Source organism: Myxocyprinus asiaticus, chromosome 23, assembly GCF_019703515.2.
Source record: "Myxocyprinus asiaticus isolate MX2 ecotype Aquarium Trade chromosome 23, UBuf_Myxa_2, whole genome shotgun sequence".
In the NCBI taxonomy this organism is placed as follows: domain Eukaryota; kingdom Metazoa; phylum Chordata; class Actinopteri; order Cypriniformes; family Catostomidae; genus Myxocyprinus; species Myxocyprinus asiaticus.
The window spans coordinates 10342844-10355067 of record NC_059366.1 but is presented as its reverse complement, the minus strand read 5'-3'; the positions used below and the strand labels follow the sequence as shown (position 1 = coordinate 10355067).

General features: G+C 46.8%; 1 protein-coding gene across 5 annotated transcripts in view; it reads left to right on the top strand.

Annotated features, from left to right (window-relative positions):
- The window catches only part of LOC127413709 (protein quaking-like), a 146606-nt gene that overhangs the window by 65052 nt on the left and 69330 nt on the right, over positions 1–12224 (top strand). For all 5 annotated transcript variants that reach the window (XR_007892681.1, XR_007892680.1, XM_051651068.1 and 2 more), the window contains exon 3: positions 8427–8543. Coding sequence is in view for 3 of the 5 variants with exons in the window: in XM_051651068.1 (XP_051507028.1) it covers positions 8427–8543 (117 nt within the window). In the remaining 2 variants the exon portion in view is untranslated. The remainder of the gene's footprint in view (positions 1–8426; positions 8544–12224) is intronic.

The window sequence follows — 12224 nt, the reverse complement described above, 5'->3', positions numbered from 1 at the left end:
GTGCCTCCAAGTGAAATTTAATTGCCTCTTTTCATTCATACCCACAAGAGCTCTTGGACAGGGATGAAGAGTGGCACACAAAAAAAAAAAAAAAAAAAATTAAAAATGCACAAACACACTCAGTGACTGTACCAGTAGTCGATTATGCACAGAGTCAGTCATGTGAAAAGAGCGTGGCTTCAGAATACCAAACACATTGATAAAGCAGACCCTGGAGGCTTATTGATTAGAGCTGTGTAGTCTACGTTGTAAAACGGATTTTACAGAACGCAGTGCTGCATGCATTGAGTTCAGATCCAAAACAAACCCCTTGCACAAGTCATACCCACTGTATTAGAATAGAGTTCCCCAGAAGAAAAGAAAGCGCTGCATATGGTTATAATAAACTTTGACCCCCACGTCCTCAGAGTCGGTCTGATATTGTCTGAGAAAGTAACTCAAACACACACATTTGCCTGTCAGTTCTCCAGTATGATACGGCACGGCCCCGGACAGAGCCTTTGACTGACAGCCTTCAGGCCGATGCTGATACCTGATCGATTGTGTTATCTTGTCAGTGAAGGCCCAGAGGAGACTGGAGTATCGACTGCTGGTCTTTTCACATTGTCAGAGCCCCGGCAGATGAGCTTCATGATAACACTTAAGCAGCTCGCTCCAACAAAGTGCCGCCTAGGAAATCTCATTCTAACAATTGTGCTGAATTACATTCAGAGATCTTATAAGGATGAGACGGGCCACTTTAATACATATGAATGGGCAAAATCTTAAAGGGATAGATCATCCAAAACTGAAAATTCTCTCATCATTTACTCACCCTCATGTCATTCCAGATGTGTATGACTTTCTGTCTTCTGCTGAACACAAACAAAGATTTTTAGAAGAATATTTCAGCTCTGTAGGTCCTCACAGTGCAAGTGAATGGTGACCAGACCTTTGTAGCTCCAAAAATCACATATAGGAAACATAAAAGTACTCCATATGACTCTAGTGGTTAAATCCATATATTCAGAGAAAAGAGATCAGAAATTTTATGGAAATTGAAGTACTTTTTTTACTCTAAATCTCCACTTTCACTTTCACTTTAAATCTGAAAGTCACATGTGGTCACCTGTTTAGTTTCAGTTTCACATCTAAAAGTGAAAGTGGAGATTTTGAGTAAAAAAATCACTTTGTTCTGACTTTGAAATATTTTTCTGTTTCTCACCCACACCGATCATATCGCTTCTGAAGATATGAATTTAAACACTGGAGTCTTATGGATTACTTTTATGTTTCCTTTATGTGATTTTTGGAGCTACAAAGGTCTGATCACCATTCACTTGCATTGTATGGACCTACAGAGCTGAAATATTCTTCTAAAAATCTTCATTTGTGTTCTGCAGAAGAAAGTCACACTTCTGGGATGGCATGAGGTTGAGTAAATAATGAGATAATTTTTGGGTGAATGGACAGTTCACTTTAACACTAAATATGGCAGCTGTAGTCTTGCTTTGCAATCACCAACCACCAATCAACGTTTGTTTTTCTCTTTGAGTTATGTGTCAAGTGGTTATAGCTTAGAGTGCATCTCATCCTTGTCCCTTAAAAATTTGATTTTGAGTGTCACTGCCATTGTGTTTTGTGTGTGGAATGTTAAGCATCATGTGTGCTTGGTTGAATGTTTTGATTCACTATTATATGCATGTTGCAAGATGTCAACTTCTGATTCTGCAGAGACTTTCACTTTAAAACATTGATTGCTCATGGTAAGATCTCATTTATTCAAAATATTATTCAAATTATTTGTAAGTGCTGTGCGATTAAGTTGAGTTTCATCACTGTTTTAGAGTGTCTGTGAGACGCAAAGCTGTGATGAAGAAGTATTATTGTAAAGGTAATTGACATGCAGATTTGAGGGACTTTCTCAAATAAAATGCAAAAATGTATACATATATTATATGTATCTCTTGCTCTTATTCCTCTTATTGTGTACTAATGATTATCCCTCTGTGTGCCAATGGCCAACACAGTTAAACTGATTTGTGTTTTTAGTATCAAAAGATGATATGAATTTGATCATTCTTACAAGAGAATGTGGTGTGATCCTTACAACAAGCTTATGCTGCATTCACACCATGCCAGAATTATTGTAATTACGAGATGGCAACTTAGAGATTGTACTCGGAGCTGTTCAGGATGAAAAAATATGTCATCATTTACTCACCCTCATGTTGTTCCAAACCCATAGGACTTTCATTCTTCTGCTGAACACAAAACGTCCTGGTTACTTTCGTAACCTCCGTTCCCTGATGGAGGGAACGAGACGTTTTGTCAATGTAGTGACACTAGGGGTCACTCTTGGGAGCCCCAAACACCTCTGCTTTTTGAAAAAAGGCCAATGGAAATTGGCGAGTGGAATTTGCATTTGTATTTTCAGTGGAAATATGTCACATGGTCTTACCGAGTCTTGTCGGAAGTATGTCATGTGGAGAAGTCCCATGGTAGGTCCTACTCGAGGGGGGAGGAGTTTCTACAAACATGGTGACCGGGGGCAGAGGGGCCTCTTGCCCAAAGAAGATGCAGTTTACCGACAGGGAAACTATTTAGCGGAAGATATCACATGGGGTCACCTACGGGGAACCACCACATGAGGAGCACCTACCTCAGTACAGGGCTTAATTAGCACACGTACTGGGCCGGCAGCGAGTTAGCCCACAGGGCTAAGGAGGAAAGTCATCCAGGGATCACAACTTGTGAACACAACTGGGAGTCAAAAGCGCACGTCTTCACCTCATGGGAGGGGAAAGGCGCTATGTGCAAGCGGTACACCTGGCCAGCTGTCCTGGAACTTACCTGTTCAGACCTGACAACACACGGGACGAAACCGGCTCAACGCGGAGATTATAGAACCTCGCAAAGGTGTTGGGTGTTGCCCAGCCCGCTGCTCTGCAGATGTCTGTCAAAGAGGCGCCACTGGTCAGGGCCCAGGAGGCCGCTACACTCCTAGTAGAGTGGGCTTGTAGCCCCACAGGGGCGGCACGTCCTGGGCATGATATGTCATCACGATGACGTCAATGAACCAGTGGGCGATCCTCTGTTTGGATACAGCGCTTCCTTTCCGCTGTCCACCAAAACAGACAAAGAGCTGCTCAGAGCTTCTAAAGCTCTGCATGCGATCCAAATAGATGTGTAAAGCACGCACTGGACACAGCAATGCCAAGGCTGGGTCTGCCTCTTCCTGGGGCAGCGCTTGCAGGTTCACCACCTGATCCCTAAATGGGGTTGTGGGAACCTCGGGCACATAGCCCGGTCGGGGTCTCAGGATCATGTGAGAGTAACGAACTACAGGCACGATTCGCTGACAAAGAACACTTGCAGGTCTCCTACCCTCTTGATGGAAGTGAGCGCAGTCAGGAGGGCAGTCTTCAATGAGAGTGCCTTAAGCTCAACTGACTCCAGAGGCTCAAAGGGAGCACCCCGTAGACCCCGAAGGACTACAGAAAGGTCCAACGAGGGCATGAGGCGCAGTCTGGAGGGATTCAACCTCCTAGAGCCTCTCAGGAACCTGATGATCAAGTCGTGCTTCCCCAAATACTTACCGTCCACTGCCTCGTGATGTGCTGAAATGGCGGCTACATACACCTTCAAGGTGGAGGGTGACAGCCGCCCCTCCAGCCTCTCCTGCAGGAAGGAAAGCACTGATCTGACTGCGCATCTCTGGGGTTCTTCGCATCGGGAAGAACACCACTTAGTGAACAGACTCCACTTCAAGGCATACAGGCGCCTCGTAGAGGGAGCCCTAGCCTGAGTGATCGTGTCTACCACCGCGGGTGGTAGGCCTCTTAGGTCTTCCACATCCCGTCCAAGGGCCAGACGTGGAGATTCCAGAGGTCTGGTCGTGGGTGCCAGATGGTGCCTCGTCCCTGAGAAAGAAGGTCCTTCCTCAGGGGAATTCGCTGGTGGGGGCTGTCGCGAGGAGTGTGAGGTCCGAGAACCATGTCTGGGTGGGCCAGTAGGGTGCTACTAGGACGATCTGCTCCTTGTCCTCCCTGACCTTGCACAGGATCTGTGCAAGTAGTCTCACTGGGGGAAAGGGGTATTTGTGTAGTCCAGGGGACCAGCTGTGTGCCAGTGCGTCTATACTGAGGGGTGCCTCGGTCAGGGCGTACCAAAGCAGGCAGTGGGAGGATTACCGGGAAGCAAACAGGTCTACCTGTGCTCGACCAAATCGGCTCCAAATCAGCTGGACCACCTGGGGGTGGGGTCTCCACTCAACCCTGAGCATAACCAGTCATGACAGCACGTCCGCTGCGGTGCTGACTTCGTGCTTGCCCTGGATCAACGGCCGGAACCTCCGCAGGGCGAGCATTACTGCCAACAACTCGAGGCAGTTGATGTGCCAATGCAGCCGCGGGCCAGTCCAGGAGCCGGCGGCTGTGTGCCCGTTGCATACGGCACCCCAGCCCGTCTTGGAGGTGTCTGTCATAACCACGACGTGCCTGGAGACCTGCTCTAGGGGAACCCCTGCCCGTAGAAATGCAAGGTCGGTCCAAGGGCTGAAGAGGCGGTGACAGATCGGCGTGATGACCACGCGATGTGTCCCGTGGCACCATGCCCATCTTGGGACACGAGTCTGAAGCCATGCTGAAGTGTCTCATATATATCAACCCGAGCGGTGTGGCAACCGCTGAGGATGCCATGTGCCCCAGGAGTTTCAGTGGAACCACTGTCTTCTGTCTGAACGCCTTCAGACAGTTCAGCACCAACTGTGCATGCTCGTTCATGAGGTGTGCCGTCATCGAGACCGAGTCCAACTCCAAGCCGAGAAAAGAGATGCTCTGAACTGGGGAGAGCTTGCTCTTTTCCCAGTTGACCCGAAGCCCCAGTCGGCTGAGGTGCGTGAGCACCAGGTCCCTGTGCACACACAACATATCCTGAGAGTGAGCTAGGATTAGCCAGTCATCGAGATAATTGAGTATGCGGATGCCCACTTCCCTTAGCGGGGCAAGGGCTGCCTCTGCGACCTTCCTGAAGACACGAGGGGACAAGGACAGGCCAAAGGGGAGGACCTTGTACTGGTACACCCGGCCCTCGAAAGCAAACTGCAGGAAGGGTCTGTGTCGTGGTAAGACCGAACGTGGATGTACACGTCCTTCAGGTCTACCGCCGTGAACCAATTTTGATGCTGGACCCTCGCAAAAATGTGTTTTTGCGTCAGCATCTTGAACGGGAGTCTGTGCAAGGCCCTGTTCAGTACTCGCAGGTCCAAGATTGGCCGCAACCCACCGCCTTTCTTCAGTACGATGAAGTAGGGGCTGTAAAACCCTTTCTTCATCTCGGCTGGAGGGACAGGCTCTATCGCACCCTTCCGTAGAAGGGTAGCAATCTCCGCACGCAAGGTAGCGGCGTTCTCGCCCTTCACCGAGGTGAAGCGGATGCCGCTGAACCTGGGCAGGGGCCTGGTGAACTGAATCGCATAGCCGAGTCGGACGGTCCGGGTCAGCCATCGCGACGGGTTGGAAAGCGCAAGCCACGCGTCCAAACTCCGGGCAAGGGGGACCGAGGGGATAATCAAGTTGGACGTACCAGTGGGTGGGGCCTCGCGGCGGGGCGGTGCCTGAGGTGCCACGTCGAGGGGGCTCGAACCCCGTGGCCATGTTGAGTCCAGAGACATCGAAGCACTTACCTGGCTCCTGACGCCCACCATAAGATTGGTCGAGGAGGGGGGAGGAGGAACATCGTCCCCACAGTCCATCGGAACCAACACGGTGTGGGCACGCAGGGGCAGGGGGTCCGCCGCTGGAGTGCCAAACCTGCCAAAATGGGACGGTGGACGGTGGTCGTGACGACGGCCGTGCGCACCTGACATGTGACCCAGAGAACAAGGAAACCACTCTTTTGTTGAAGTTTTGGGTACCGAAGCCTCTTGGGCATGCAGCAAAAGATGAAACAAAAGATTCTCCTCCCGGCCCTCCACCAGGGGAAGGAGTGGTCTGTTTGCACTGTAGAAGCGGGTCTCCTCGTCCCTGGGTCGCCCGTCTCAGGGGCGCTTCGAAGTCTTCCTAGGTTTCTTGGTGGCCGTGAGACGATTGGCATCTGCTTCCTGTGGTGGGCTTCATGCCGGGGCCGGGCCGCGGGGGTGGGCTGCAGCGGAGCCGGTGCTGTTGCTGCAGCAGGACACCCTTGGCGACAAGCAGACAGGGTGCGGGGTCTTGATCCGCACTGGGGCAGGATGTGTTGAATGGCCTCTGTCAGCTGCTTCACCGCCGAGAACTGCTGGGCAAAGTCCTCGACGGTGTTGCCGAACAGGCCAACCTGGGAGATGGGGGCATCAAGGAACCGTGCCTTGTCAGCCTCTCTCATGTTGACCAGGTTGAGCCAAAGGTGGCGTTCCTGGATCACCAGGGTAGATATCGCCTGCCCGAGAGACCGCGCCGTGACCTTCGTCACCCGGAGAGTGAGGTCAGTCGCCGAGCGCAGTTCCTGCATCAATCCTGGGTCAGAACTACCCTCGTGCAGCTCTTTTAGCGTCTTGGCTTGGTGTACCTGCAGGAGAGCCATGGCGTGCAGGGCCGAGGCGGCTTGTCCAGCGGCACCATAGGCCCTAGCCATCAGAGACGATGTAAACCTACAGGCCCTGGATGGGAGCTTCAGGCGCCTGTGCCAGGTGGTGGCGCTCTGTGGGCACAAGTGCACCGCGTGCACCATATCCACTTGGGGGATCACCGAATACCCCTTGGCCGCCCCACCATCGAGGGTAGTAAGAGCGGGGGAGCTGAAAGATCGGGACCGGGTAGTAAAAGGTGCCCCCCACGATCTTGTCAGCTCCTCATGCACTTCTGGGAAGAAAGGAACCCGGGTGGGGCGCAGCCGTGAGCGGCGCTCTGGGCCCAGGAACCAATCATCAAGCCGCGAGGGTTCAGGGGAGAGTGGAGGGTTCCACTCTAGCCTGACACTCGCAGCTGCCCGGGAAAGCATGTCCGTCATCTCCGTGTCAGCCTGAGACTGGGCGACCACACCCGAAGGCGGAAGCCCAGCCGAAACCTCAGCGTCAGAGTGGACAAGCCCGCTCTCCGATGCTGCGCTTGATAGCTGAGACGAGCCGGCGGTCTCATCCGAGAGCCCGACAGGGGCAAATGAGCGTGCTGAGGAATGGGAGGTCTGTGGGGGTTACCCGGCGGAGATGGTCCCATTGGAGTCCCCAGATCGCCCCCAGTGCTAACCGACGCGGCCTCATACCCGTAGGTAGAAGGACCGAGGCGAGGCTTTCTTACGAAGGCAAGCCGCGACCGCAACTTTGCCATGGTCATGTTCTCGCAATGAGAACACTGCTCCGCTGCTCCGCGTGGGCAGCACCCAGACACATAAGACAGCGATCGTGGCCGTCATAAGTGGAGAGATGACGACTGCAACCAGAAATAACACACAAGCGGAAAGGCATCTTTAAAAAGATGTTCCGTGTATGCTGCTTTTTTAGAAGTGAAAATATACACTTTTATAGAATATACTCTTTTTTTGTTGTTCTGCCGAAGCACCCAGGGGCGTTCTCTGCACTTCACAGGTGCAGAGGGGGAGAAGCTGTTGAAATGCGCCATAAATCCAGCAGATGAGGTGAATGAACTCAGCGGATGAATTCAGCTCACTGAATAGAACCGATCGGCTCTGAAGAGAAAATCAGAATGAGTGGTTGCATACCAGCTCCTTTTATACCCGTATGTCCGGGGGAGTGGCATGCAAATTCCACTCCCCAATTCCCATTGGCTTTTTTTTTCAAAAAGCAGAGGTGTTTGGGGCTCCCAAGAGTGACCCCTAGTGTCACTACATCGACACAACGTCGAGTGAGTGACAGATAGGGAACTAAAAAATTTAAAGAACACGATCCCCCTTTTCAAAACAGTGGCAGTGGATAGTGATTTTGCTTTCAAGCTTCAAAAAGGATGCAAAACTCATCAAATTCATGCGACTCGTGCATCAAATTGCAAGTCTTCTGAAGGCAAATAAAAGTTTTTAGTGAGAAACGACCCTAAATGTAAATAATTTTTCTATGAAAATCTTGACATCTGTTGAATGTTTATAAAGGGCTCATTCACGAACTTATGTTGTTTTTGCTGCAGCGTTAAATATCTCACATGAACACAGAAGAGAGTATTACATTTTTTTGGGTGAGCTATTCCTTTCTTTCCCAGTTAATAACTGCTCGAAAAAGGCGTTAGTGGTTTTTATCATTGCTGTAATGCTGTATTAATCGAAGTTTTGAGCATTGCCATAACTATACCTCATTCCGTAATGCTTCATAATGATCTACAATATAGGGGAAAATGTACAGTATGTTTTTCAAAAGTTACATGAAATTAAACGCACATTAAAGTGTATAGCTGTCTTTACTCACTCCGTCCAGACACAGATGCAGTGATTGAGATGTTTACTGAGTGCTATGTGTGTTGCAGTTTAATTTTGTGGGCCGGATCTTGGGCCCGCGGGGGCTCACAGCCAAACAGCTGGAGGCAGAGACAGGATGTAAGATCATGGTGAGAGGAAAAGGCTCCATGAGGGACAAGAAGAAGGTAAGTGTCATTTTTGTATTTTCAGTTCAATTATCACACTTTTATTCTAAAGTTTTGTAATGTGTGTTCACTTCTTGCTTCCTGGTCATTGTTGTTTCTGGTCCCTGCCCTTTATTTCTGGTTTGTGCTCACCTGTGTTTTGTTACCCCGTTAGCCATTTATGTATTTAAAGTCCTTAGGTCTGCCTTACTGTTTGTCAAGTGTTGTCCATATAACTTGGTTCTTTTCAAAGATACATGAACAATCAGGGATGGTAAACTCACATTTATGTTTTAAACACCATTGCACACAGATGGAGGAAGCTGAGTGTCTGATTTCATGCACATTCTTAAAACATCCATATGCTTCAACATATTGCTATTTCTTTAACATGCACTTAGTATATACTCAGTCAGCCAATGTTCGAGGCATGTGGCATGGACGGTTTAACATCTGTCCAGATGATAGACCGTGACGAGGCTTGCGACTGGATGAGTTTACATGCATGTGGTTTGTGCGGGTGTAAACTAGCCCGGTCCAGTCTGCACTGCCCACAGACTGAGATACTTTGCAAGGAACAACAAGCCCTCCCCTCGCTGTGGTTCGCTTCTGAGAGCTGTGGGCAGGTGTTCAAACATTGTCCTTGGCCTCAGATGAGTGGGGGATGGATCCTGTGGCCCTGCCAGGGCTCCTCTCCCAGCCAAACCACAGTCATGGTACTCCATGCTGGGCCAATGACGCCGGAGCGGTAGGGGTCAAGGGAGGGTCTGGAAGCACAGGGTCACATTCACTGTCCATCATTAACACTTGAGTAAACACAAATGTTCATGTGAACACAAACACAAAGTTTATTATCATTGAGATTAGAGAGCAGAGGGAATTATTGGCATTTTTGGACACCAAATCGCAGTATGATTGCACTGTTACACAGATGTGCACAATCACACGTGTACACTTGTCCATCTTAAAGGAATGCTCTGGGTTCAATACAAGTTAAAGGGATAGTTCACCCAAAAATGAAAAATATCTTATCATTTACTCACCCATCCTGCCTTCCCAGATGTGTATGACTTTCTTTCTTCTGCTGAACACAAATTAAGATTTTTTGAAGAATATCTCAGCTCTGTAGTTACATTCAATGCAAGTGAATGGTGACCAGAACTTTGAAGCTCCAAAAAAGCACAAACGAGCAGCATAAAAGTAATCCAAACAACTTCAGTGGTTAAATCCATGTCTTCAGAAGAAATATGATAGGTGTGGGTGAGAAACAGATCAATATTTAAGTCCTTTTTTGCCATAAATTCTCTTCCCTGCCCAGTAGGTGGTGATATGCACGAAGAATGCAAATTGTCAAAAACAAAAGAAGAATGTGAAAGTGGAGATTTACAGTAAAAAAAGGACTTAAACATTGATCTGTTTCTCACCCACACCTGTCATATCGCTTCTGAAGACATGGATTAAACCACTGGAGTCTTATGGATTACTTTTATGCTGCCTTTATGTGCTTTTTGAATCTTCAAAATTCTGTTCACCATTCACTTTCAATAAATATACCTACAGAACTGAGATATTTTTCTAAAAGTCTTTGTTTGTTTTCTGCAGAAGAAAGGAAGTCATACACATCTGGGATTGCATGAGGGTGAGTAAATGATGAGAGAATTTTCATTTTTGGGTGAACTATCCCTTTAAGTTCAGTCGACAGTATTTGTTGCACAATGCCTTTTCCAGCAAAAAATTATTTCTACTCATCCTTTTTTGGTTTTTTGTTTTTACTCCTAAAGAGTAAGGCCACATCCACACTAACCCCTCTTTATTTGAAAACTCAGAAAAATATTTTTTTTTGTTTCTTAACAACATCGTTTTCTAGAGTTTCTCGATTTCGTGCAGTGTTGCATTACAAAATGTGTCAGACTGCAATTGATAACACAACACAATTACGCATTATGTTCTCAACGTTGTCGCAAGGGTCATTAGAGTGACCTGCTTGAATTGTGAGTTTTTTCTTTCACCATCTACTGTCATGGCGGAGCAATAGTTTTAAGAGTTGAAGTCAATTTATTTACTGCAACTTATCTGAATAATAACACATCCAGTTTAATGGCACAACATTTCAAGGGAAATCTATCGTTCCCTTGAGTACTGAAGTTTGGTACAGTACTCATTACCATCACAGCACAAAGGTTTCTATCTGCCACAATACAACAAGGAACACCCACTACATTACACACCCACTCCATGTAATGCCCCCCACTTTGAACATAAAGCGAGTCTATTGGCTAAACAAACTATTAAAATCCTGTGCAATCACTGTATGATTCATGTTGTTTTAACTGTATAAATATAACAAAGAATTACTTTAAATTATATGTGACATATCATAACATTAAGCCAAAGATATAAATGGTGAAATTAAACATTTATGTGTTCTGTTTCCTCCAGTTAGCTCACAAGCTAATCGGTTAGCCTTTTAGCTTAGCACACTGCTAACTTCTTCTCCTCTTCATTTTCATCACATTTCTCCTAACTGTCACCACCTAGTGATACGGCGGTATGATTGCATTGAATAAAACTTTCAAGTTAATAATTTGACGAACTTTTAATTTTTTCATCTTTGCGGTTAGGGTTAGAAGTAGGGATAGGTGTAGGGATGCTGTGGGACTCAAAATAAACAACAAACAGTGTATGAATGTGAATGTATGAATGTTGCAAGTCTTAAGCACTTTGCTGGTTATTTGAAGGGAGGCTTGAGGGAACTTGTAGTGGGCGTATCTTGTAATAGTCTTGCAGGATGCAGATAGACCCTTCTCCCACAGTAACGTTAAGCTTGTTAAGCATGTTGAACCAGAGAGCTTGTTCGCAATGAGCTGGCCAAGCATTTGGATCTGCTTACGCGAACTTGCATAAAGTCTGTTTTTGGTCTATGCAGTACTAAGGAGTGTTTTTTAAAGTCTCTGTTTTTGGTTATTAGTGTGGTCGTGGCCTGAAGCACTTATAATGGAAGTAAACAGTGCCAGCGGATTTAAAGGCCGAAATATTTTTGCTCATATTTTTAGCAATGCAATATTATTCCATCAAAAACATAGTATTTTGTAGCTTTTTTAATGTTTTATTTTTTATTTTTTTTCTTGTTAATATTTTTTGCAGGGTTTTTGCTTTTATTGGACAGGAAACTGGATAGATAGAAAGTAGAGGGAGAGTGAGTTGAATTCAATAAGGACACAGTGCAGACTGGATGGTTGAGACATTAAAGTTGTAAAGTTTTCTAAATTAAGATTTTTTGAAGTGGGACTAGTGCTTTAGGTGGATGAACTAATGCATTATGATCTTATGCATCATGAACTTGTGCAGTCATCACGCACCTGGTTTCAGGTAAAGACATAGCAGATAGCTTTTTTAGACTGTTTCTGGCTGATTTTCATCATCGGACATTGTGCTAAAGTGCATTTTACAGGGTCACAGGCTTTACTAATGTTACATCATCAAGACATCGAAGTCCAAAGATTGGACATAAATTTACCTTGACAAGGTCACACTATTCTCATGTTAACACGAAGTATGACTATGATGAACTATGAAGTCTTGTGGCTAAACTGTACTTACTATATATACTGGCTATAAACAGTGTGGATTTGAATGTTTATGGTGGTCCATTTACTCCCATTGTCAGTGCTTACAGTAACCACAATTTTTTCTCCCTTTTAA